The sequence below is a fragment of the Drosophila albomicans genome, chromosome 3 (assembly GCF_009650485.2).
Source record: "Drosophila albomicans strain 15112-1751.03 chromosome 3, ASM965048v2, whole genome shotgun sequence".
NCBI lineage: Eukaryota > Metazoa > Arthropoda > Insecta > Diptera > Drosophilidae > Drosophila > Drosophila albomicans.
Window position 1 is genome coordinate 4,799,041 of NC_047629.2, and position 27,041 is coordinate 4,826,081.

Consider the following 27,041-nt stretch of genomic DNA (forward strand, 5'->3'; position numbering starts at 1 on the left):
GTAAAGTAAATCTGGCAAATACATTTATTAGACTTTTTAAGTAGTATTGCATTACAAAATAATTGCAGTTAAATAAAATTTATAGCATACTGATTGTTGATTGAGAATTTCTTAAAGAAATCTATTACAAGATTATTTCGTTTTTAAAACTGCGACTCAATTCCTTGTGCGGCAGGACGATGCTATTCAACAGAATCTTCTCGGCGGGAATCTGCACAAAGCAGCCTGCATAATTTAAAAAAGAATGTCAACTGATTATCTATATAGGGATATATTATATATATACTATACCCAAAATGGTTATCGATGGATTCAGCTTTCCTTCGTTGTTGAACAGCGGTGGATTCTCCATTTTGGCAAAGGGTTTGTTGGGATCGGGATCACTGGGCGTGCCTTCGACTCGAGTCCAGGCGCCAATGATGCAGCCACGTCCGACAATCGAGTGCAGTATTAGCGTGTGATCCTTGATCTGCGCCTGCTCCAGCACAATCGATTCCCGGATGCGGACTCCAGGCCCAATTTGGACACCAGGACCTATGGCCACATTGGGACCGAGCTGGTAGCACAATTAGTTATCTAAAAACGAAATGACCTGTATATCCTATACTCACTACTGCTGTAGGATGTACTGTGGCCGAGGGATGCACATAGACATCGGGGTAGACGCTGCAGATCAAGTTGCCATCACCGTCGCCACGTTTCTGACCCACATTAGCCAGACGTTCGGGATGTGTACGCCGATAGAGGGCCAGGTAATGGCGATTAGCATAGATGGCCGAACCAGCTGTCTTCAGCTGTGACCACCAATTTGGCACCGGCATGGCGAAGAGCTCATCAGTGCCAGCCAGAGGTGTGAGCACCTCCTGCTCCCATTTGATGTGACCCTGCTCCTTGCCGTTGCCATTGCCATTGTTATAGCTGAGGCAACTGTACTCCTCGCCTTTGGCGTGAAAGATTTGCGCCAGCTTCGTGAAGATGTCCATGGAGCAGACGTAGACGCCGCAATTAATGAACGTGGACACATAGGAACTTGGCTTCTCTACGTAATGCGACACCGCACCACTGGCGCGATCGAATACGAGGCAGCCGTAGTGCAGCGATTGCTGGCGAGTCGCCTCCGTGCTCATTATGGTCACCAGAGCGCTGGACGGACGCTCCGTATGAAATGTGTAGAGCTCCTGCAGCGGAAAGTCGGCGCAAACATCACCGTTGAGCACAAAGAAGGCGCGCGGATTGCCGGCGCGTATCTGATCGCGAAAGTGGTACATGCCGCCAGCGGTGCCCAGAGAAGTAAACTCCTGCAGATACCTGGCAAAGAGAAGAGAGTGGAAGTTCGAGCTCACTTAGTCATCAGGGGAATGGGGACACGTCAGCTGTGGATTGACCCACCTGATGTTGATATTGCTGCTGCTGTAAAGCGCCTGCATGTCGCTAACGAAGCCCTCCATCTGCGTTTGCGGGTAGAAGCCAATGATCAGGATCTCCTTCAGCTCCTTCAGCTGCACACAGGCTTCAATGTGATGCGCTATCAACGGTCGCCCGGCAACTGGAAACAGCGGCTTCGGCGTGTCCAGGGACAGCGGGCGGAAGCGAGTGCCTTTCTGGGGGCCACCAATTAATATTACCGCTTTTATCATGTTTAGATTTACTCTATTGTTAAGCTTGTGACCAATTCTTTTCTCATCCCAAAATTATTTGTTATCTATTGTCAAATTGAGTCGCACTCAATAGAGGTGGTCAAATATCGATGCCAAAATCGATATGTTTTCCATTTGTTTGCAGCTGTTTTACTACACGGTGGCCACACTCAAAATTTACAGTTGCCCTTTTTGCTTGCAGTGGAATAAACAGCATTTTAACAAACTTGAAAAGGTTGAGTGGCTTCAGAATAGACTCATCAAATTTGCTAAAGTACGATCAATCAATAAATTAAATAATTTAAGCTAGATCATATACGAAAAGTAAAAGAAAAATTTGCATAACTTGGCGCGCTTTCTTATCAGTGGTTGAGTGGTGAGCTGTATGTATTTCACCTCGATAAGCATTCGTTATGATAAAGGATACCGAAAGCGAGTCTTCGATATTTTTAAGTATTCTAGATTCGAAGGATTTGTTATATATGTATATAAAAAAAAAAAAGATTTTCATGACTAGAGACTGTCATATCAATCCAAAATCCGCATATGGTGTAATTGGGATTAGTTGCTTATTAAATATTCCATATTATTTATTAAGTAATAAACTGATGTTAGTTTCAGATTTATAATTCAATAAATTTAAATGTGATGGGAATATATCAATTCTCTGAATTTTGTAAAATACACGTATCAGGTAAGTTCATGGAAATACCATAACTGTATTGTTTATTCGCCTAGAACGGTCACACTTGTCGCAAGTCAGCATCGCCTTGCCAAAAGCCGCAAACAGCTGTTCAGCGCTGCCAATGTCTGCAATGCCGTTTCGATAGTTGCGATTCATGCTGTGCCTATCGATGGCAATATAAAAATTGTAAATACCTTCTGTATTAAAATGACAAAATAATAAGCATTTTTATTGAAGTCATAGACATTATATTTTAAGTGGTGTTGTATTCAAGAACTGCATAATTCTCACTTAGTAATGTGTGGTTCACATTGATCGTCTGCTTGCCTATCGAAATCAATCGATAGTTATTGAACATCCCTAATTGAATAGCGCCTCGGCCTAAAAGGCGATGTAATTATTGGTCAATAATTTTCGCAAATCGCTTTTTCAATCGCATTAGGAACGTGTTGTTAGCTCAATTGAGTGGCGAACGTGTGTAAAAGGACTAACAGCAGCACGTGCTGCCCGTAACTGAACGACTGAGAGCTTCAACGAGTTGTAGTGTGTGTGCAAATATGGCATCGCCGGAGCAGCTCGTCGTAGCCGCACTGCAGGGCGCCGCCAATCCCAATCACGAGATTGTGCAGAAAGCAGAGGCACAGCTAAGCGAGTGGGAGCAACAGGCCGGCTTCTTTCCCATTCTAGCCAAGCTGAGCATGAAACTGGCCAGCGACATTGACGCGCCATCCGAAACCCTTTCAGACGCCGTTAAAGTTCGTTGGATGGCGGCTGTTTACCTCAAGAATGGCATCGAACGCTATTGGCGTCACAATTCTCGCCTAGAATTGGTACCAGAGCAAAAACAGGAGATTCGAGATATTCTGCTGCAACACTACAGTGCCGAGGATGTGCCCCAGGTGGCATTGCAAGTGGCTGTGCTGCTGAGCAAAATTGCACGCATTGATTGTTGGCCCGAGCTGCTTCCCACACTGATGAAGCAGCTGCAGGCCTGCAGCGTTGCCGGTGAAGCCCCTGCCACACCCCTACTAGCTCAGCAGCAGCATCGCACGCTCATTGTGCTGCACTATGTGATCAAGGCGCTGGCATCGCGTCGCATCATGGCCGAGAAGCGGGCATTCGAAGAGCTGGCCGGTCAAATTTTTCGATACATGGCCTGGGATATCTGGGCAACGCTCACCACACGCTTCCTCCAGCTGGTGAAGACGGACACAGAGGCACAGGCACACAGTTGCTTGCAACGCGCCTATATTGCGATGCGTACGCTGCGCAAGCTCGTCGTCTATGGCTGTGGCAGCAAGCCGTACAAGTCCACCGATCACATGAACTTCATTGAACAACTGTTCGAACGACTGCGTCAGTGCTTGGAGCTGCGTTATGAGCTGAGGATGCGTTCAGCTGGGCACCAATTGATCACGGATCTCGAACGTTTCATATTAAAGATGATGAAGACACTAAACGAGTTCGCGGAACGCCACTCGCTGTCCTTTGCCCGCTTTGTGTCCGTCGCCTTGGAGTTTAGCTTCCACTATGTGTTTCACGAGGGCACCGCGCTCATCTTTGATGCTGGTGAACGCATCAACTTCAGCAACTTTGTCATACAGGCCATTAATCTGCTCAAGGGCATCATGATGAGCGGCAACGACAGCCTAGCCCCACATGCCTCGGACAATACGCTGGAGGATGAGCTGCTTGCCTCGGCGGCGCAGACACAGAGCAAATTCTTCAGCCTGGAGCGCGTGACGTATTTGTGCGAGAAGATTGTCACGCATTATTTTCTGCTCACACAGGATGAGCTGGCGGAATGGCAACAGGATCCCGAGGGCTATGGCCAGGACGATGGCGGTGGCGATGCCTGGAAATACGAGCTGCGTCCCTGCGTCGAAACGCTCTATTTCACCTGCTTCACCCAGCACTCCAGTGTCATGATCAACGAGGTGCTCAAGTTTGTGCGTCGTGCGCAGCAACTGCAGTTGTCGGAGACCTCCGATCTGAAGGCTATTCTTCTCAAGGATGCCATCTACAATGCTGTTGGCCAGGCGGCCTTTCACTTCTTCAACAAACTGGACTTTGGCGCCTGGCTAACGTCGCAGCTGCTCGCCGAGCTGCGCATTGAGGCGCCCAACTTTCGCATACTGCGTCGCCGCATCATCTGGCTGGTGGGTCATTGGGTAGGCGTCCAGTTGCCTCGCGAACTGCGACCCGTGGCCTATGAGGCATGCCTACATCTGCTGCGCCCGGAGGAAGATATGCCCATTCGCTTGGCCGCCGCTCGCACTCTCAATTTGCTGATTGACGACTTTGAGTTCATGCCGGAGGCGTTTCATCCATACTTTGCCGCTCTGTTTGAGGCGCTATTTCTGCTGCTGCGCGAGGCTGCCGCCTGCGATACGAAGATCGTTGTGCTGGGCACCATGACGCTGCTGGTGGAGAAGATGAGCGAATATATCGAACCTCAGGCACTGCAATTAATCTCTTATCTGCCGCTGCTTTGGCGCGAGAGCGAGCTCAATGAATACAATATGCTGCGCTGTGCCATTATTGGCACTTTGGAGCAGCTGGTACGTACCATACGCGATGTGCCGGAGATTATGAAGCCCTTCCTCTACAGCGTCATAGAGCTGAGCACAGATCTGCAGGTGAGCGAAGGAATAGATACGAGATTTGCTTTTACTAATTTATTATATTTGATTTTTGTACTGTGACAGCAACGCTCGCATGTTTATCTCATCGAGGATGGCATCATGCTTTGGCTGGCGGTGATTGGCAATTCGACCACGCTGACACCGGAACTGTTGGCACTCTGTGATCACCTGCTGCCCATCATTGAGATGTCGTCGGAGAATCTCCGCACAGTGCTGCAGCTAATACACGCCTACATTCTGCTCGACCCTCATGTGAGTTCGATTGTGTTTACAACCCGAGGCTGACTAATGCTAATGACTAATGACGATGCCTTTCTCTAATTGCAGGCATATTTGAGTCGATATGGCGAGGGATTCGTGGCGTATTGCGTGCACTCGTTTGAGGACATACGCGCCGAGGGCATCATTGCCATGCTGCGCATATTCGAGACGTGCCTCAAGACGGATGCAGCGATGGGACTGCGTCTGGTGCGTCCAGCTCTGCCCTTTGTCTTCCAGCAGGTGTGCCTCAAGCAGGAATACCCCATGACCATGGGCTGGTATCTGACGCTGCTCGCACGCACGCTGCTCATCGATCAGTCGGTGTTCATGTCTGTGGTGCAGGAGTTGCCACAAACGGATGCACTTGCACGCATTCTCGACGTGTGGATCGAGATGTTTCCCCTCGTCGCCGACACGCACGCGGAGAAACGCAAACTGTTCTGCCTGGCATTCGCATCGATCTTTGGCAACAATGAGCTGCTGCTCGCCAGATTGCCGCACATCCTGCAGCTGGTGGAGGAGACGCTAGCCGAGGTGATGGACAAGCAATATACCGCGTCGGATGAGGGCGCCGATAAGGCGACGCAACGCTATTACGACTCGCTGGTCATACACGACGAGCACGAGCTGGAGGACTTCCAGGAGCAGCTGTACGATGACTTTCACTCGAAGACCTATCATGACGACAGGCACCGTCAGCTGGTGCTCAAGGATCCGGTGTATAAGATACCATTAACCGATTACCTCAAGTGGCAGCTGCAGAGTCTGCAGACGCAGCTGGGCGCCGCACGCTACGAGCAGCTGATGCGTGGCGTTTGTCCCGAAATTCTCGAAAAGATTAACATGTACATAGAGCAGACGGTGCCAAAGGCGTGCGGCGTTTGCGCCGGCACCAGCGATGATCAGGAGCAGCCGCCCGATTCCAGCAGCCAAAAGGCTCTCGACTGTTGACCATCACCGATATCGTTATCGTCATCGTCATCGTCCTCTTCATCATCGCAAGCTAAGTCCACAACCACATCCACACTGGCGCTGGAGCCGTTCATTGCTGTGCTTCGAAAGCTTTCTACACACTAAGTTATTAATGTATTTTGTATTGAAATTATATATTTTTTAATTGTTAAACGACTAATCGACTAACTAATCTATCCGTCAATCTCCAGCTGGACGTCGCTCCATTTTGCTGCGCAGCAGATTCTTAATGGTCTCATCCTTCTGCTGCAGCTTCTGATGCAGCTTCTCCAGCTCCTCGCTGTTGCGGGCATGAAGGCCACGCAGCTGCGACTCCTTGTGCTTGAGCAGCGTCGAAAGATGCTGCACTGCATCGTACGTCTCGCGCACCTCCGTTTGGCCCGCCTCCAGTTTCTGTGCCCACTGCAGTGTCATGCGGAGACGGGCCTTCAATCGATCCCTGGCATGCTTTGCCTTCTCGGAACTGCGCAGCAATGAAGCGGCGCGATTATTGCTCGCCTGCAGCTGATCCTCGAGAGCGGTGCGTTCGCGTGCATGCTCCTGCTTCAGCTGTTCCAGCAGCGTCTTGCACTGCTGCACTGCCTCCGAATCGCCAACGGGCTCAACAACTGCAACAGCAGCTGTATTTGGAGCAGGCGGCGTCGACGGAGTTGGAAGCGTTGTGCTTTTTAGTGCCACCAGCTCGGATTTGCAGCGGGCGTACGCATCCTGCAGGTGATTCATGTCCAACAGCAGCGTCTGATTGCGCTGTTCATAGAAGTGCATCACTTCGACCAGCTTCTCCTTGACCAGATCAGTTTTACGCGTTTGCGCCTCAGCTTTAGAACGACAAACTCCCAGCTGTGCCTGCAGACGAACTCGCTCCTCCGTCCAGCCACCCACATCTCGACGTAGCTGCTCCTGCGCCTGCAGCAGACGCGTGTTTTCCTCCAGAGCACGCTTCAGCTCGCCGCCAAACAGCTCAAAGTCAGCGGCATACTGGGCGAGCAGTGCGTCCTTGTCCCGAAAGGATTCATCGTACGCCTGCAGCAGCGGCATCAGCGTGTGCGTCGGCAGCTGAGTTGTCCAGGGCGGCACAGCGCTAGAGGTGGTAGTGGGCGTGGCAGTAGGCGCATCCTTGTCGGCAGTGCGTCGCTGATCCTGATAGCATTCGATCTGCACGTTCAAGCGAAACACCAAAGTCTTGAGCATGTCCACATCGTTGGCCAGCTCCTTGTTCTGCTCCACGACGCCACTGAGCTTCTGACTGAGCTGCTGGCAACGCGGGCAACTGGCCAGCTGCTCCTCCGCCTGGCCAAGACGCCGCTCCAGCTGGTCGCTGTCCAGGCGAAGCTGCTCGTTCTCCTTGGCGAAGCGATCATTGTACTTGTGTAGAGTATCCAGTCGCTGCAGCAGCTGCTCTAGCTGTTGCTCCTTGGCCTGCAGCTGAGGGAAGCAAGCGATATAATATCCAAGTGGCTGGGAAGATACTTTACTTACCAGTCCGTTGAGAGTGCGTTCCTGCTGATGTTTCTTCTTCTGGATGGACAACTCCTGTGTCTGTCGCTGTTCCACCTCCACGCTCTTCGATCTGCGACTGAAATTGCCGCTCAGCGTTTGCAGCACTTTTCGCTGTCGCTTTGAATGGCTTCTGCTCTGCTCTGGCTGCAGTTTCTCGAGCTTCTCGTGCTGCTCTTGCTCACTCTGGTCGAGATCCGTGATCATAACCGTTCGCTTCACATGCGTTTCCATTTGGAGTGAATCCCTCGACACTTTTCGCTCGCCTGCTTGTTTGGCTTTCAGGGCAATAGAGTAAACAAATCCAAACAAACTGTCCTAGCCAGGTTGTCATGGTTATTCCCTGCCATGTTTGACCCTGTTTCGACTTAAACATTAGGGGTAGTCAACCCCCTTTGCAAGTGCGGCACTGCTCGCGGTTTCCAGTGAAGACCAAAGAGAGCTTTTGTCGGCTAAGAGAGTGCAAAAGCTCGCGCTCTTGTGGTAAGAGACTTTAGGGGTAGATTGAAGCGACCACCTTTCGATTTCACTACCGTTCGGGGGGTCCTTGAGTGGCGCATAAAACTAATGTCCAGGCGGAAAACTTCAACTTCGATGGGTCCTCCTCGGGGTCCATTTCTCAATGAGCTTGCAGGTTCGACGAGCAGTTTGCTAACCTTCAACCCCCCTCAAGTGCTTTTACTGGTTGTTTTCTGTTCGCTGTTTTCATTTTTTTTTTTTGTATTTTCATATGCATTTTATGTTGGTTGATTGCAAAGTGGTTCATTTTTGCATCTGCTGGGAAATACCAAACACAAGGGCGCCGACGACCCTATTTCAATTTTTCTTGCTCGCTTGTTCGCTTGCCCGCTTGCCACCTGCAACAAGTTACGAGAGTCAAGAGTCGAGTCGACAATTGCAACATCAATCAAACCGCAGACAACTCGGGCAAACTTCAAAGTCAAAAATAGCACAGAAAAACGACAACGACAAGGATACGACCTGAGTACCTGTGGAATTGCCAAGTGTGTGAAAATCTTTCAGTTTTCCGTAAATATTTCGACATGAAAGTAGATAAAAGATTAAAGAGATTTACGGAGATTGTCTGCGGATTAAAGCTAAAAATAGAATTTTCAACTAGTATTTGCTTTCACTTTGGCAATTTCGCAAACATTTTGCCATTAATTATTTTGAAGTCAGCGACAAAGAGAGTGTATCAATTTATTTACTAATTATAGAGGAAACCGAAAAAATGTAGCCCATTAATATGCTGATAAATCCGTTTACATTTCAGATGTGAAAATAAAAATATTGAGTTGCAAGTTGATGTTGAAAAAGATGATTTATGATTTAACAGTATTTATATAAGAATTAAATTTGTATTTGATTATTTGCGTCTGGTGTTCTTAACCTTGGTCATTAAAGCTATTTTCGAACTTTACCTTATTCAGAAATGATTCGCTTTCATTACAGCTCTTTAAGCTTAATCGGACTCCATTCGGTGCATAATTGCAGAGTCATTTGTGCAAACAATTCGAAGCGTAAGATGATTTTATGCCAAAAACCATTGAATTAACTTTCTATAACATGTCGAACGCGGCATACCCTTAAAAAAAATAACAATTTCATTACAATTTTCCACTCATCCAACTGGCAAAATATATGAACACCTAAAAGTATGCAATATAAATTGTCATATAATTTGAATGAAGGGGGAAATGGCGAAAGGACTAAAAGAATAGCATACATTAAGGGTGCAAAATTATCATAGCGAAGCGCGGATATCACCCAGAGAGAAACTGCTCATTATGCAAATGAAATGTGATGGCGAGTTGCAGTCATTAAACACAATATATAGGAAAATCCGCTTGGAACGCAATACGATGGAAAATTAAATCCCAACACACGCACACTTACTTGCCGTCTATTTGTGTGTTGTTGTGTTGTCCATTATGTCATGCTTGGCACTGGGCTCGCGTTGCATATTGAAAAATTCACGTAAATTTGCATAATTGAGGCGCAAATGACCAACGCACACACACACAACCACTCATTTACGCACACGTGTGTGTGCAGAGGCATCAGTCAGGCATGCATAGAGTTAACAGTTATTAACGCACACACGCTCGCCACCTGTCGTTGCGATAGGCAAACATTGACGCAGACCAAAAACCAAATGAGCGCAAACAGTGGGCGAAGCTTGCAAATTGATTGTAAGTTTGCGCAACGCATTTTCGCAGACCGGAAACATTGTTGCAACTCAGCGCAAGACATTTAAAATAGGCAGGGCAAAGTTATTGTTGCTCTGCACTTTCAATTCGATTGGCAAGCTGCCACACAACGCCATCTGCAGCAGAAACCGCAATCGGTGAACTGTCAGCAAATCGAACTTGCGTTGAAGGCCAATGTGCAGCAATGTGGCAGCTGCAAGTCGAAGTAATCGGCTGCTCGACTTGCTCTTAGTCTGTCTGCATGCCCCATTTTGCGTGGCATCTGTCAACTGCGTTGTGTATACGTAAGTGTGTGTGTGTGGAGTCTGTGCGATAACAAAGTTTTGTCATGGCTTCGACTCTATCTCCAGTGAGCAGCAGCAACGACAGGCAAAAAGGTCACAGCCACATGGCATATGCAAAGAGTAAATATTTGAGCTTAAGTCACATGAAAATACCCTGTAGTTTGAAACCTAGTAGGAATTTGCATTGGTTTGAAATACGTTCTGATCTTTTAAATTCGAATTGTATTCTAGTTTTTATGCAATCAAAGTGCATTTTTATTTTTGTTGCAATTATGTTCCATTTATTTATTTTTATTAAATCAAATCAACTAAAAAATAACTATATAATATTTTTATAAAATAAGTTTACCCTTTCTTAATTCATAAATAAACAAAAAATACAAAACAAATTGATTCTAATTTGCTAACGTCGTCTACTACTCTACTATTTTTAAAACTTCAATTAGAATAATATAAAAATACGCAATGCAACACATTTTATATGAAATTAAATATTGATTTGTTGTTACATAAGAACATCTCTACCATTAAATTGTGGACTGAACTTTTGTACAAACTTTCGCTTATTACATTTTTTGTACACGCACATTACAGGGTATTGGCACAAACACAAACTCCTGCCCACACTAGCACACTGACTGAATTTCAATTTCTTTGTCACTTTTGTCGCTTTCCTGGCGTTTTTTTTTTGTTTGTGTTACTGTTGTTGTTATTGCTGTTGTTGTTACTGCTGGTTCTCATCTACTGCTCCTTCTATTTACGTCTCCCTTCTCATCCTTTCGTCTTCGCCTGTTTAATGCTCAACAAGTGTGTTTTTGCCTGGCGAAGGGCGTTGATAAAGCTGCAATACAAACAACAACAACGACAACAACTAAGTTAGGTAAAGAAAGTAAAATCCGACTTTTTTCGTTGCTTGCCTTTGACTTTTATGCTTTGGCCATTGCCATCGTCGTCTTTATTTCCAACGTCTTCGTTGACTCGGCACACTGGGACACATATTGAAAAAAGTAGAATTTCTGAAAAATGACTAGTTTAGGTAACGATTTTTGGAATATACAACAAAACATTGTTATTATTATGTGTTATAAAAAGTTATAAAGTTCAATTCATTTATTTTTTATGCGTTATTAAAACATTAAAATTTTGAACTTGCAGGCACAATAATAGTTGACAATATAATAACAAATATTAAGGTTAACATCGTATTTAACTTTTCATTTCATTTTGAATAGTTTAATATATGTTTAAATACTCCAGAATTCATAAATCTTAGTTTTTTAAGCTGTTTACGATATCATATTATTTGTAATTTAAAGATTTTTTAATGTAACCAAATTAATAATTATTACTTTTTCTCTCAATGTTGACATCTCGGTCGGTTTATAGCTTTTTAAATGAAACAAAAGTTGACAATTACATCATTTACTTGGTTAAATTATAATTATATTTTTTTTTTACTTATATTATAAATTATTTTAGTCGAAGTATAATTGCATTTGTACTTTTAAAAAGACTTTTTTATTTAATTTTGTCGCATTTATATTTGATATAATTTTTTTTATATAATTATATAATATTATTATGTATTTTGTGCCACTGTGCTTCGTGCTTCCATCTGTTTACTTTGGGCAAACTTTGTGAAAATGGCGTTTTGGCATTTGGCTGTGAAACAACAACAGAAATTGCGTCTATTTAGCGTCTTCTTATTGTCAAAGTGGTGTCCTGTGCCAGTCCTCAGTCCCCTTCGTCCTCCCCTATACAATATATGTATTTGCGGACATTTAACAGATTATTTTGTCAACGTTTGTCTGAAACATTTTAGTTTTTACCGTAATAAAAAAACACAAAAAAAAAAACAATAAGTGAAAATAAAATGATAAAAAAAAGAACGAAATGCAGACATTTGAAGGACATGCGCTGCGCTAGGTAACAATTTAAATTCCTGTAGTAATTTATGGGCCACGGCAGGGGTCCTCGCTTTCGCTTTCTTCGTTTTTTAGGGTCTGCTTTGACTTTGAATTTTTCGCAACACGTTGCGTTTGCGGCTGTTTTGTTTGCCACTAAGGAATAAACAATGTCCTGGCAACTTCCTGTTTCCTCATTGCCTGCGCGTCGGCCTCTACGCAAATTTACAAAGCGCACATAAAGCGTCAAAAGGAAGCCAGCAACAACCTTTTCTCATTTCCTTTGTAGCCCACTCACACAACTACAAATACACAGCTATCTATGTGCATATGTATGTATGTATACATTCATCGGCTGCCGCTCACTTGTTGCTGTAAGCGTTACCTTTTTGGAAAAAGCAATTTCATGGCATTGCTTTTAAGAACGCAGCATCCACCTCGACATCCACATCCACATCGACATTGAATTCGACAGCCACGACGCCTTGCAAAGTGACAGCAACAAGCCTGGCCCCGAGTCTGATTGGCCACCTACATACATACATATTCAATCCCCCAGCACCCTTTTTAGCAAGCAATATTTGATTTTGGCAACGTACAGACAACCAATACACACACACATACAGGCACCCACACACACACGTACTCATTTACACAGTCTTTGGCTGCAACTCCTCCGCATGGCCTTTCGACTCCTTCAGCAGCTTGGCTATTGCTTTGTACTGTCCGCTCATCGTCTGCTGTCTGCTGTCTAACGTCTTTCGCCGCCTGTTTGTCTGTTTGAACGCATTACGAATTTCGACTTTATTTGGCCCGTTTAGCCGTAACCAAGAAAATTAACTTGCCCATCGAGCACATTCACTAATCTAAATAATTTGTTTGTCTTTCCATAATTTGTTCATTTGCAAACGCTAAGCTCCTTATGTGACACTCAATGGCAGCTGTTATTTAACTTTTAATTAGAAGAAACTTTGCAGTCACTGTCTGTAGAATGTCAAAGATCCGTTTGCGAATTAAATGTTATCCATAACCATTTTAATATATCGCATTACAATTGTGGACACATTGAGCGTGATCGTAGATAAATAAATAAATAAAAAATTAATAATAATTCGCGATACTTTAAAGTGATTTCTTTGTCATGTGCTTTACTTTAAACCAGTAAAAATAATAATTTTCATACATATTTCACCACGTACAAATATACATAGCTATATTAAGTATACGGTCAATCATTACAACATATAAAAACGCATGCCGAAAAGTATGCTATATTATTTCAATATAAATACCGGCCAATTTCTAGGGTATTTCTAGAGATAATCCTAGCGTAATTATATTACAATTTATTCTAATTAATGCGTCATGAATATTTAACAAACTTGTGCCATTTTTCCTTAATGCAAATAAGTAAAAATAAAGTAGCTACAAGGGTTACGAATGCCCAGTTTAATTAAAAATAAAAACAAACAACAAAGAAAGTTTTTAATGTCCACATAAATTGTCACATATTGCTTAAAAGAGTTATACGTTTTATTGAGACATTGATAAATGGATTCAAAATATCGATTCGAAAAAGATTATTTCTCTTTCTGATAACAAGGAGTATAGAATAAAACGCATATAAATTATCCGATTCGTTTTTTTTTTATGAAAGCAAGAAGTGCATAATGATTTTAATAAATGTGAATTGTATAGAACAAATAAATGTTTTAAGATATTCGTATATTCGTGCCCAGTGAATTAGCTAGTTACCATCTTTTGTAACCTTAAATTGTGTGTCGTCCGTTTAGTTGTTGCGTCTCTAGAGCGGCAACGTTGGCGGCGTCTGTGCAAATAATCATACTTCAAAGGCTATAAATCGTTATTTAAATTTCATTTTTTCACATTGCTTAAAGTTTCATTTGGCCAAATTCCAGTTGGGAGGCATTACGACAGCCAGAGCAGAACAGACGAGACAAGTAGGCAAGCAGGGACACGTTGCTCTCTGCCTTGTTGCCTTGCTTCATGCTGAGCTCTGAGCCCGTGGTTTGTTTGGCAATTTGCGCGTGGACGGCGGCAAAGTAAAGTATGCTTTATAAAAATTCAGCTTATTTGGCAACGAGTCCCGAATGTGCTCTCGCTTGTTTCAAGCGAATATTTCTTCATAATCGTGAGAACACTGTGTGTGTCTGTGTGGATGTGTGGGTGTGTGTGTGGGTGTGTGTGTGGGTGTGTGAATGTGTGCAGGTGTGGGCAGTATTGCCTGTTTACTCTTCTGGCTAGCTAGAATGTCAGCGCGTGTGTTTACTATACTCGCATACACAGACATTCTCTCACAATGCTGTGTACTTTATTTAGCATCCTTTTTGATCCTCTTACGATATTACATTCAAAAGGGTGACGATGACAGGCAACTTTGGGTTTAGCATTGCTGTAAATACCTTCATCTGGCTTGCTTCAAAGCTTTCCTAATCCAATACAGGAAATAGATAAGCGTTGCTGAAATATTGAGGTATGCAAAACCAAATTGTTTCAATTGGCAGAAAACACATTTCGCATTTATTTTAAATGAAATTACTTTAAGTGGCAATTCACAATAGTTAAACTGCTTTCAATGAAGAAAGTTGTGTGGCAATCCTATAAAGTACTTGCTGAGGTATTATTATTATTTAATATACACGAGGTGTTCTCTGCTTTTGAAATTTCGTAGTTCGGCAGCTGGTTTCTTTTGGTTGCCATCAACAATATTTTAGATTTCATAAAATATAACAAAATACGGTATTATCCTAAAAATATCACGAAAAATTATTAAAATATATTGATACACTAATACATTCAAAATATACCATAAAGACAAAAACAAGGTATTTTTCCATGTTAAATGATACCTTAGATTACTGCTAACAACCAAATTTTAGGGAATTATAAAAATCGGCTTGTGTTACAAAATCACTCTTGCTATTCGCTATGGTTTTTAATATACGGGCGACAGTGCATCAATCTAAAACAACCTTGCGAAAATAACAAGAACTTTCGAAAAGTATATATATGTATGTACATTTATCTTAACCGATTATAGTCTCTGAGATCCAGTGTTTCATATCGGCAGTTGACACACATAAATAATATATACTTTATGGAGTCGTAGATGTCTCCAGCTGCCTCTTACAAACATTTTTTGTCGGCATAAGTTATAATATCCCGTAATGATGATGGGTACTAAAATGATGAGCATATTAAATATGTGACAAGCACAACAGGCTGCACTCCATAACAAGTAAGAAAGCTATAGTCGAGAGTGCTCGACGAATACAAGTCAAACAGTTCAGATCTTTTTAAATATATCAAATTATACCAAAGGATATATTTTGTATGTTGATATAGTACTACATACATAATATACCATAGAGTACAAAATATACCAGATTGTCAGCCAAAGCAACTAAGACCCGTAGTAACATAATTAGCCGTTTTTGACCGTACAAAAGTATTTCTTAATCAAATTCTACAATATTTATCTGATCGGAATCAAAATTTTCAGGAACCGTAAACTATGCTTATTATTGTACGTACCAAAAATCGCCTCAGTCTTCAAAATTACTTTATAAGGTAGAAGATGACTTCCTCTGCTTGTTACAAACATTTTCTGCAGGCACCAGTTATAATAGCCTTCCAACGTATGAATGAATACGTGTGGGTTTAAAAAGCAGAATGTATTTTATTAAAGATGTGACAGGTACAAACGGAATCTTAAACTTCATAAAATCGAAAAAAAGTTTTCTGCATATAAAACAAGCTGAAGTCACTAAATTTGGAGATAATATTAGAGGTAAGTCCTTTACGAATATATTACATATCGATCCATCCCTCTAACTCTTGAAAGAAAGTCCAAGTTTGTTCAATACAAGTATATAGCTTTCCATTCTTCAGCTTAACTTCAGCAATTAAAGGTTGTTCACAAAATTGAAATATCGAAACAACGAACATTAGTGTAATTGTTTTAATTTATCTTAAGTATAATAAGTAAGCCATCATATGAGACGCCTTCTCGACCTTCCAGCCCTTAAGGTTAACAGATTCACAATTGAATCCTGTTAAATGTGCGGCTTTAATTGTACGCTTTCCTTTTACGCTGCAGCACATTAAGCGGGTCTTGTTATCCTGGTATAATCCTTGTTAAGTTCTTAATCGATTTGCGTGTCGTCACTGAGGATACGGCTGAGGGTGCGTCCCCCTTGTTCTCGACGCATTTACTCAATTACAATTACGACACCGTCATGCCGTGGCAAGCGAAGCAGTGGTGGGGAAGGTTCTGTGAGGGGGGAAGGCGAGGGGTGTTGTGGAGCACCTTGAATCCAGAATCCCTCGATTGGCAATGGCAATGGCTCGTATATTCATAAATTATTTAAAGTATGTCAATATTTGTTTTGGTTGCCAACGATAATAATGATGATGGGCATGACGACGAGAATGATGACTTGGCCGTTGATTAAAGGACAGCTTCAGAGAGAGAGATTGTTGATGTATTTTGTCTGTCTGTATGTATAGGATACTATGTATATACTCGTGTATGTACTTTCTTTATTGAACTTTAAATTAGTTTTATTTTGGCGTCCTCGTGCTGTGTGAAAAGCAAACAACAAACTTAATTGTAAATGACAGCGAAATAAGATGAAGCAAACGCGAAGCTGAAAGGAAATGCACGATGACAGAAAAACAACAAGAACAACAACAAATATAACAGCGAGAAAATAGCCTAGCAATTTGTATAATAAGTCCTCTCGGTGTGTTGCCTGGCCTCGTCTCGAAAAGATGAGTCCTGCTAAAAAGCGATGGAAGTACGGCGGAGCGTTAAATATAATGAGATAAGCTCATTAAAATGATGAGACTGGCAGGTGACGGGGCGGAGATCAGGAAAATTCAAATAAATGCCATGTCCTTTTGACCAATTGTGGGACGTCTTCGTCCTTTGTTTTTTATCCTTCGCCTTCTGTCTTCTGTCTGCCTCCTGTCGACTGATCCCATCAATCAGACGATGCGCATTGCCAACTTTAAGTTAATTATGGAAACTTTTGCACTTGATTGATTCTCTTGCCAAGGCAACAACGAGCGAGAGGCAGCAACAGAAGTAAAAACAACCACAACGACGAAAACAACAGTCGCAGATACGAGAAACATCGAAGCGAGTTCCTTCTCGGGATGCACTGAAGCGTATAATCCTGACAATGTGCCGGCCCTGCGGTCCAACCGACTGTGATTGACATCAGGCACTTAACGCGTTTTTGTGTCGCCTAAAGTGAGTTGCCCCCGCTCCCTCCGTCTTCCCCTCTGCCACTCTTGGTCTGTTAATGAGCCGCAAGTGCGCAACAGTCGCATGAGTTGGCAGCATGTGGCAACAGCATCTTCATATTTATTCTCACCCACTGCCCAGAAATGAAAGACAGAATTTAGAGAGTTTTGTTTTTGGCTTTTTCCTTTATAATGCTTATAGAGGCCATGACCAAGGCCAAGACTGGGACTGAGACTTTGACTGAGACTTTGACTGAGACTTTGACTGAGACTTCGACAATGTACAACAACAACAAAATTGCACTTTCTATCTCGCATTAAAATTGTCTTCAAATTGTTTTCATCTTTTTCTGTTTATGCGTTCATATAATCAGCAGACTCATCAGCATGATGTCAGCATATTTAGTTAAATTCATAATGGATCTGCTTCATTTGCATTCCACAAAAGCGTTATGCAACAAATTCTTAAATTCTAATACATTTGCATTTATTTGGTTTAGCTAAAAGCACTCCTCAATTTGACAGCTTTCAGGTTTAAACATATTCCAAAGTTATTATTACAATATATATTTCAATCATTTGATTATTATGTTATATCGATTTCCTGAATAGAGTTAAGCGAGTCACAACAAAAATTGCATTTGTTGAATAAGTGTACAGTGAAAAAATATATATTTATCTATATACAGATATGCCTTTGGTCGAGGTCGAGTCAGCTGTAAGAATCTATTAATCACTTCTCAAATTCACATTTTCTTTTGCACATATATTTCTGATAATTGATCTTTCAGTATTTGCTAAACTCTCGCTTCGCTTCGCTTTTCGCTGCCTCTGCTGACCTCAGCTTAAAGCTTCTTTGATAGCACGTGGAAGATTCAAGAATTGCATTCTAATGCAATTGATTATAATATTATATGATTCTTTTGTTAAACATTAAAGAGTACACAATAAATTCGGTGGGCATTTAGTTTGCTTAGATTCCTTTTTTTATTTTGATTTGAATTGATACTTCGCGAGTTTGTGTAATAATAGTAATATTCATTTTAACTCGCAGCGCTGCGTATGCGCGATGCAGATTGCGTATACGCCTGTTTACATAAATTAGTTTATTTTATTTTATTAGTTTAGTTTCGTTTTGTTTTGTTTTGGCGAAAAAGTTTAGCGTTGCCGCAACTTTGCTCTCAACTAGTGAGTATTTCCCATGTTTGCATTGCGGCAAATTACAAGTTTAACCGAACAAAACTTTCTCCCCCTTTTTTTTATTAAAATTTTTAAATTTCAAGCTACAGTCGAACAGATTTTGAAGTGTTTCCTTCGCATGCATGCACATGTTTTGAGTATGTGTTGAGTGTGTGATTGTCTGAGAAAAATCAACATAAAGTTCATTCTCGAAAGCAGAGAGCGAAGTATAAAGAAAACCAGAGATGTCTTATTAGATTTTGACCTAGTATGTTTGCTTAAGCGTATGAGTTCGAAACTGTTAGAAGATAGTGTAAATATATCTTAAACAATTATGTTTTTATCTTCTAAAAGAGTTTAATAAATATATACCATATGGCTTTATGAACTATTCAATTTTTGTGTTAGCTTAGTTAATAACAACAGTCAACATTTAACAGTCATTCCGATATGAGTTTTCTTTACGATTTGGAAGAGATTTTTTTGTTTTGCTTGTTTCGAAGTACTCAAAGGAGCTCTTTCATAAATATGCATTTATAATATATATCCACTATATATGTATATATGTATGTTATTTGTATGTGTGTAAACTCTTAAAACACATTTATAAACATTATATTCTTAATAAAATAGTTCTCTACAATATTTCTGTGGGCTATTCTTGAGTTCACGCTTAGAAAAAAATTGACAGCATATTAAAAATCGCATGGAACACATAGAAATATATTTGTTTAATTTTTGCTTAATTTCTTTTAACTACGAGCACATACATATGTGGGCATTTTTTGTGATTATGTGAGTGAGTATGCGTGTGCTTGTGTGTGTGCCACGCCCAATCACAAGTCACAGTCAGACACGCGTCTCGCTTATCAACGAGGTCTGCCTTTAAAAGTAGGTGCGGTGCCAACATCAAGGCCAGACACTTGCCCCGACTTATCGTCCCGTTCGGTCTCTGTTCGATTGCCGTCTGGGTTTAACTAAGAAACCCAATCAAAACATCCGCCATAAACAAAAGAAACAATCGCGAGTCGGAGGCCTGACACTAGTCATTTATACTCGTCTACGAGCTAATGACTTGTTCTACCATATCTTGATTTGCTGCTTTGTTTTCTTTGACTGTTTGTTCGAGGTGCGGTCAACGTTGCAGGCGCAGTCACTGCAGGCTATTCTGTCTACCCTTTTTATCCCAGTTACCAATTAGCTAGGATATTATAGCTGCGACAGGAAATGTAAGTGACAGAAAGAAGAAGGAAGAAGGGAATATAACAAATTATTCTACTGAAAGAATACTAAGATATACCAAATGCTAGAAAGGATATATCTTAGTATTATTTCAGTATAATAATTTGGTAGGAGATAGAGCTTTTGGTATGTCTTAGTATTTTTTCAGTATATTAATTGAATATCCTCTTTGCTATGTTTTGCACGAAAAGTGCATGTCCGCTTGACGGCCTGTACACATACAACTTTTGGTATATTGTAATATTTTTCCCGTATTTTCATTTGGTATATTTTTACAATAATACCACCTGTCTATCCACATATGTGGCTTTCACTATATTTTAGTTGTGGTATATAACTATTTTGTATATTTAAACTGTAACGCCGCATTTGCATTTATTAATAATGGGTAGCGGGTATCCCGACTATAGATTCCTTACTTGTTAGATCTGCATTTTCGAACTTTGGCTTTAATTTTTTACCAAGAAAAGTCTTCGCTTTTGATATTTTTATTAACCTACCCAAGTCAAGCTAACGAGACTTTTGGCATGTCCATGCTAAATACTATTTGCAAATTTCAGCAACATTTTTATTAGGTTCTTTTTTTGTGTCAGAGTTTAATAACCTTTCTTTATGTACACTCACACACACTCATCTCAACTGTACCCACATACATATAGATTTACATATATTTTGCTGCATATAGTATGACATACATATGTTGTACACAAATTGGCTGTAACATATTTGCAACGTTCATAATAATTCGTCGACTTTATAATACTCGTAAAAATGCTTTAAAAAGAGAACATCAAAAACAGTTTTAGCAAGCTGAGCATTGGCTATATAACTTAGGTATTTACGAGTACGTCTATATGGTAGATAATATTGGGCTATGTATTTATGTAAATTGCGGTCTCTTTAAAATACTAGCAAAATAATTTTATTTCATTTTCGTTTTTCTTGTATTTTAGGTTTAGCTCTGATTTGCTGCCTGATTTGCTCGATTCTCTTAAAGCACGTGAAGATTTTCACAGCTTTTGGATTTGGAAATGTCGCTAAGGCAAATTTTCTGTAGAATTTCCTTTGCCAGATGTAGGGATATGTGGGTGCGTGAGGTTTTCATCTTCGAGGTAGATTTCTTTTCGCGTTTCTCCTTGAGGCGCATCTGCAAAACACGAAAATATTTGTTCAACACCCCCATTTGAAATTGAATCGCCATTAAATGGGAGGTATATTAAATATCCGGACTTTGTCACAATTTTCATTAATTAGTGAGCTTTTGGGTCTGACAAGGCCAGCAAACTGGTGCTTACCACACAGACACACACACACACATACACAGCGACCGACAGCCAACGAGTAACCGCAAATCCATTTAAGTTATTTCCTGCACAATTTTCGCATGCATCAGTGAGTTGCGTGTATTTCGCACCTAAACCTAAATAACCGCAAAGCCACAATGTGTTCTGGTGGGTGGGGGGAAGTAACTGAAGCGTAACCTACTACTCTAAGAGCCTTGCTTACCTGCTTCAATATGCCGACGAGCAGTTCATCGACATTGTGCTGTATGCCGCTGGACGTCTCAATAAATTTGGCATCGCGTGAGGCGGCCAACGTTTTGCCTTCTGTGTGGATGGAAGGAGAGCAGAAATGAAGAGTGAAATATGAAATGAGATTGGAAATGCGAGTGGGAAATGGGAAATGGGGATGGCAATGAAATCAAGCCATCATAATTAAGTCCTGGATTTCATAGGCTTTTCTTTTGCAGCTAGAGATGAGCGCGTGAGCACGAGACTAGAGCAACGTCGTGTCACGGAGTGACACTCGCACATCTCTTGTTGCAAGAAAACGGCTAATGAGCACGTGAGCACGACTCAAACGGAGTCGTGTCACTCGGCGACACGAGCTCATCACTAACTGAAAAGCCATCTTGATTGCCTACCTTGCGATGTGATAAGCCGAGCCCGAGCCAAATCCGCTTTGTTGCCAACCAATATGACTGCCTTGTCCTTGGTATAATTCTCCTGCCACAAATAATTTATAATCTCCTCGGCAATGCGAAATGAGCCCTTGTCGACAACGGAGAAGACAACAACGCAACCGTGCGGCTCGTACGTCGAAAGCGAGTTCTCCACACTCATCTCTACGCTGGGATGATCGATGAATACCATGTCGGACTCCTCGTCGTCCAGCAGAACGCTCACCGTCTTCTCGCCGAACTCATCGTCTAAAACTCAGATCAGAATTAAACTCTATAGACATAAGCGGAAACCAGCGGCAATGGGATTGGCATAGGTTCCACATCAAAAAACTTGGGGTAGCACAAACTACTCACTGTCCGACTGCTATCCGACTCCACCTCCCTTCGGACAGTCAACTTACCTAGACTCGCATCGTAGGTGTGCATGTACTCCGATGTCATAAACTGATTCACCAACGCCGTCTTTCCCACACCAGCATCGCCCAGCATGACGACCCGATATCGTGCCGGCGGAGGTGGCTCCAAATTCTCCGATTCATCGGGCGAGGCCGGCAGAGAGTCCACATTGGCATAGCCGGCGCCACAACAGCTGCCCTCAAAGGGCGACCTCTCGCTGGCCCGACTGTTGGTTGAGTTCACGCTGGTGTTGCTGCGCGATCTGCGCGAGATGATCGAGTCACCACAGTTGACCACGTTGCCCTTGCTTATCGAAAAGTGGCGCAGTCGATACAGATCATCGCTGGCCCGTGGATTATATGGACGTTCTGGCAACGAGCAGACGCGCGGACGAATGTGATCGGGAACTATTGAGAAATTACACAAATTTTTGAATGATTAACATCTACTTGAATGTATATGTACACTTCATCACTTTTATTTAACTCTTTAAAATTAAGTTCTAAAACTTTAAAGCTGATTCAATTCAATAATGCCTATCAATTAATAACTCGAGTTAGAATTTAGTGTCATTCGAATAAAATATAGGACAAACTTTGCTTTTGCATGATTCTTGGTTTATATTCTAATCTGTCTCTATGTTGAGTGTGTGATGTAAATATGTAAAAGTTTTTTTTTAATACGATATAAATCTAGCCCTGATCTCCCACTATGTTATGTTATAATAGTCAGTAACATACTGACAATTATTAGTATATAATTAGGTTAAGCTGCAGTATCCTAATTTAAACAGAACTTAACCCAAAAATAAAATAAATATATATTTGCTAATGCTAATTAAAAACATGATTACTGACTTACTTAGTTAATAACTAATTCATATGTATTTATTATTTGTCATTATTGATATATTTAATTTATCAGTTCAAATTAACTTTTGGCTATTTCTTCCATATTTTATTGGCCGTAATTTTTCAGTTTTCTTACATAAGTTTTAGATTGTTCGTCTTAAACTAAAACCTATATATATTTTTATAAATATGATAATTGTATATTAATAAAAGAAACTTCAATTTAGATCAATTTATAATTATCACTAAATAATGAAATGCATTGCCAATAGTTTAAGCTATATTGATCTTTAAACGATTAAAATATTATAAATACTATAATTCAATATTTATGAAGAAGAAATAAAAAAGGAAAATATTAATAAGAAGCAATTTAATTAGAAGTAAACAAGTTACACATAAACCAATATCATAGTAATAATAATAAAGGCGAATCTTGGTTACTAGCTTCATAATTTATAACCTCTAACTGGTAGTGCTATGAGACAATAAATAAGAAAACATATTGATATGTGATACACATTCAATTATCTTTACGGAATCTAGATTTATGCTCATTCAACCATATTTTAATATTTTTTTATGATTAAGATTGGTGATTTTCGATGACCCAAAGATTAGTTTCATTAAAATATGAGTTGATTATTGTACACTTACATATATTTTGAAATATATTGTATAAAGGAATAATAGATTGATAAAAATATGAAACTATGCTCAATCTTTGCAGTTCTTCAACATTTTTAGCGGACCGAATTATACGAATTATAATGTAGTTAATAAACAGCAATTTCTTAAAGTTTTTAAAGAGTCTACTTCCAAAATCTACCTATTGTATATTTCCGAAAGTCTCAAAGATGATCACATCGAAGAGAAGATATTTACTTACCTGGCAACTCGAGAAAATTGGAGGTGCGTCGCTGTCGCCCGCGATTGGAGCTCTGGAAGGCTAGCGGACCGATGTCATCGTTGGAGAAGATGGATGTGTTGGAGCAGGCGCTCTTCATGGACTCGCGTGAGCTGCGACGACTGGCCAGATAGGCAAGTCCACCCTTGGAACTGCCTCGACGTCGAGGCTTGTACTCGACCGGATCACGCTTGGGTTTGGCTGGCTTGCAGCCGCTGAGCTCGTGCTCCGAGTCCTTGGTGAGATCGCTGGTGGACTTTCGATAGCGCAGCGAGACAACACTGTCCGAGCAGGTGCGATCCAAGGTGGAGTGTGAGCTGTGGAGCACTTGGTAGCCAGGATTGGAGGTAATGTTGATGGCATGTCGTCGCTGACGATGCGAATGCGGTTCATCCGACATGGTGACATGGCCAGCATCGGTGTCCGTGTAGCTGAAGCTGGTGGTTGTCGTAGTCACCAGCGTGCTATTCGTGTGCTGTGTCATCTCACCCGATTCCATTGAAAGCTGAGTGCACTCCGTAATACACGAGTCGCGTTTTAGCCCATAGTAGCTGCCAGTGGAGGCACTTCCAGCTCCTCCTCCACTGCTGTAGCCACCCGCAGAAGATGCTGCTGTTGCTCCAGTTGTTGCTGTGGATGTAGCTGCTGCGGCAGCATTGAGGCAACGTGCCTCAATCTTGGTTATCACCGGTAGCTCCCACTCGTCGCGACGTCGCTTGCCACTCCCCCCGCGTTGCCCTCCCACACCTGTTGTGGTCAACTGTGGCAACGTTTCTAGAGGCTGCTTTGAACGCATCAGCTTCTTGGAGCCCTGGCGACGAGGCGAACTCGGTGGCTCGTAGTACAGTGAGCCATCATCCGGCGAGATGGGTTCGTAGTACTCAAACTTGCGGCCCAGCGCTGCCTGATCCATGCCGGGACCCGGACTGACGGCATCAAAGACAAATTTACACGGCGATTTGGGACTGCGCACGCCATGTCCGCTCATCAGTGACGAGGAGTCGTCCATGGATCCCGAGGCCGAGCCCGATGTGGGCGTTTGGTAGTAGGACGATGGTGTTGAGCTGCTCACCTCATCGCAGCTGTCGTTGGCAAAGGTCGTGGTAATCTTGGGACTGCGCGGAGGCTCATAGCTGCCATAGCCATAGGCGGACTGTGTGGACGTGGCATAAACCGAGGGCGGCGCTGGATGATAGCTCCTGCACAGAGAGAAAAACAGTATTTGAAAATGCAAAGCAATTTCGTTTTTACTTAAGCCTGAATTCTGTTTAAATTTGTTAAATGAATCCTGTTTGACGATTAAAAAGACCAGGAATTCCTAAAATTTAGTCTGGAAACTTCCTTCCCTAATCTACTCATCATTTTTTTCCATTTTATCTCTGTTAGTAGAGCTGTCCCGATTCATTCTTAAAGTTGCTTAAGGTCCTGAGATCAAATGGTGATCGATTTAATTTGGATTTCGTATATAGCATTATACAAAAACAAGTAAGAAAGTTACTTTCGAGTGTGTTCGACTGTGAGATACCCGCTACCCATTTTGAATAAAAGCAAAATATCGCGGTATTTTTTCAAAATATACCAAAAATACTAAAAATATACCAAACGGTATATTTGTTATATCGATATAGTACCACGACCAAAATATACCATAGACGGCACAATATACCAGATTGTCGGATAAAGAAATTAAGACCCCTAGTAAGTAGGCGTTTTTGCCCATACCTAAGTATATCTTTAATAACTTCTAAAATTTGTATCTGATCGCAATCAAATTTTCAGGAATCATAAATACTATAGTTATTATTGTATACACCCATTCGCAGCTGTAGCTTGAAAATTACGCTTGTTATTCGATTTTATTGATTTCAAAAACTTGAAACAAACTTGATCTGCGTGCAAACATAACAAATGCTGTCGAAAAAAAATTATAGCTCTATCTCTTATAGTCTCTGAGATCCAGTGTTTCATACGGACAGACGGACAGACACACAGACGGACAGACGGACATGGCTAGATCGTCTCGGCTGTTGATGCTGATCAAGAATATATATACTTTATAGGGTCGGAGATGCCTCCTTCTACCTGTTACATACATTTCCTGCCGGCACAAAGTTACCCTTCTACCCTATGGGTAGCGGGTATAAAAATTTACCATAGGCTATTTTAGATATATTGGTACAGTGTGTACATACGGACGGACGGACAGACAGACATATCAATAAAGTCTCATTTGTTGACGCTGTTCAAGAATATATACTTATATAATACTTTATAGGGTCGGAGATGCCTCATTCTGCCTTGTATATACATTTCCTAGAGGTACAAAGTACCTACCACCAAGCATAATACCTTTTTACCCTATGGGTAAAGCATTTCGGGATTAAAACAATCAAATATTTGCGAACTTAAATTAAGTCAATCTTGGATTATACTGATATTGAGACTTCTTTAAGCTTAATTCAACATGTTTATTTTACAATTTTTTATTATTTTTTTTCTGTGTGTGGAAGACCAACTCAATCTCGTATTTGGAATTTTATTTGTGTTTACTCACCTGGGCGACTTGGGCGTGGCGCCTTTGTAGGGCAAAGGATTGCTCGCCGCACGTGCTGGCGTCTTGTGTCCGCCACCATGTGCATGCCCATGGGATTGTTGATGCCCATGACCATGCCCACCATAGCCACCTCCTCCGCCTGCGCCACCAGCTGATGACTCGCCGCCATCCCAGCTGTGCTGCTGTTGAGCCATTTTATCCAATTGCTCGACTGGCGTTTAGTCCTCTCGGTGCTGCTGTTGCTGATGCTGCTGAAAGTTGGTCGCAACTCATGTGTAAATATTACGGGCCATTACTCAACACAAACACACACATGCACCCAAACACACACACACTCACACATAAACACATTTGCCTAAAAGTCCGCAGCGAGCAAACATAATTTATGGTTTTATCTTTATTTAATAAAATAATGAAAACTACAATAAAACGCAAAACGCAAAACACATAAAGACCACGGCCGCGGCCTCGACCAAGCCATCATTCCCTTCTCATCCCCTGCCCCCTCACCCTCCTTGTGGCCACCACAATTCCGCCTAAATGGCTCACGGGCTTAGCAAATTTGTTGTGCGTGTGTCTCGAT

General features: G+C 41.8%; 4 protein-coding genes across 6 annotated transcripts; 1 reads left to right on the forward strand and 3 right to left on the reverse strand.

Annotated features, from left to right (window-relative positions):
• Position 1: 1 nt before the first annotated feature.
• LOC117568101 (mannose-1-phosphate guanyltransferase alpha) lies at positions 2-1,739 on the reverse strand. Its single transcript, XM_034248483.2, has 4 exons — positions 1,390-1,739; positions 612-1,308; positions 292-556; positions 2-225 (listed from the first exon to the last, which is right to left on the reverse strand). Exons 1-4 carry the CDS (start codon positions 1,635-1,637, stop codon positions 125-127), a joined length of 1,311 nt encoding a protein of 436 aa, XP_034104374.1. The 5' UTR covers positions 1,638-1,739; the 3' UTR covers positions 2-124.
• Positions 1,740-2,261: 522 nt separating this feature from the next.
• Positions 2,262-6,316, forward strand: LOC117568099 (importin-11). Of its 2 annotated transcripts, XM_034248480.2 has the most exons (4): positions 2,262-2,331; positions 2,765-4,961; positions 5,031-5,219; positions 5,295-6,316. In XM_034248480.2, exons 2-4 carry the CDS (start codon positions 2,880-2,882, stop codon positions 6,177-6,179), a joined length of 3,156 nt encoding a protein of 1,051 aa, XP_034104371.1. In that variant the 5' UTR covers positions 2,262-2,331; positions 2,765-2,879; the 3' UTR covers positions 6,180-6,316. The 2 variants fall into 2 exon arrangements, with proteins under 2 accessions (XP_034104371.1, XP_034104370.1); XM_034248479.2 differs by lacking the exon at positions 2,262-2,331 and having other exon boundaries at positions 2,678-4,961.
• Positions 6,317-6,359: 43 nt separating this feature from the next.
• Positions 6,360-7,975, reverse strand: LOC117568100 (protein Cep89 homolog). The gene is made up of 2 exons (XM_034248482.2): positions 7,680-7,975; positions 6,360-7,625 (listed from the first exon to the last, which is right to left on the reverse strand). Exons 1-2 carry the CDS (start codon positions 7,929-7,931, stop codon positions 6,381-6,383), a joined length of 1,497 nt encoding a protein of 498 aa, XP_034104373.1. The 5' UTR covers positions 7,932-7,975; the 3' UTR covers positions 6,360-6,380.
• A 10,521-nt stretch (positions 7,976-18,496) lies between these two features.
• On the reverse strand, positions 18,497-26,726 carry LOC117569999 (uncharacterized). 2 transcript variants are annotated; one of them, XM_034251386.2, is made up of 6 exons: positions 26,459-26,726; positions 23,887-25,103; positions 22,152-22,553; positions 21,712-22,002; positions 21,294-21,394; positions 18,497-20,934 (listed from the first exon to the last, which is right to left on the reverse strand). In XM_034251386.2, exons 1-6 carry the CDS (start codon positions 26,650-26,652, stop codon positions 20,779-20,781), a joined length of 2,361 nt encoding a protein of 786 aa, XP_034107277.1. In that variant the 5' UTR covers positions 26,653-26,726; the 3' UTR covers positions 18,497-20,778. The 2 variants fall into 2 exon arrangements, with proteins under 2 accessions (XP_034107277.1, XP_034107281.1); XM_034251390.2 differs by having other exon boundaries at positions 21,712-21,996; positions 26,459-26,725.
• Between the last annotated feature and the right edge of the window lie 315 nt (positions 26,727-27,041).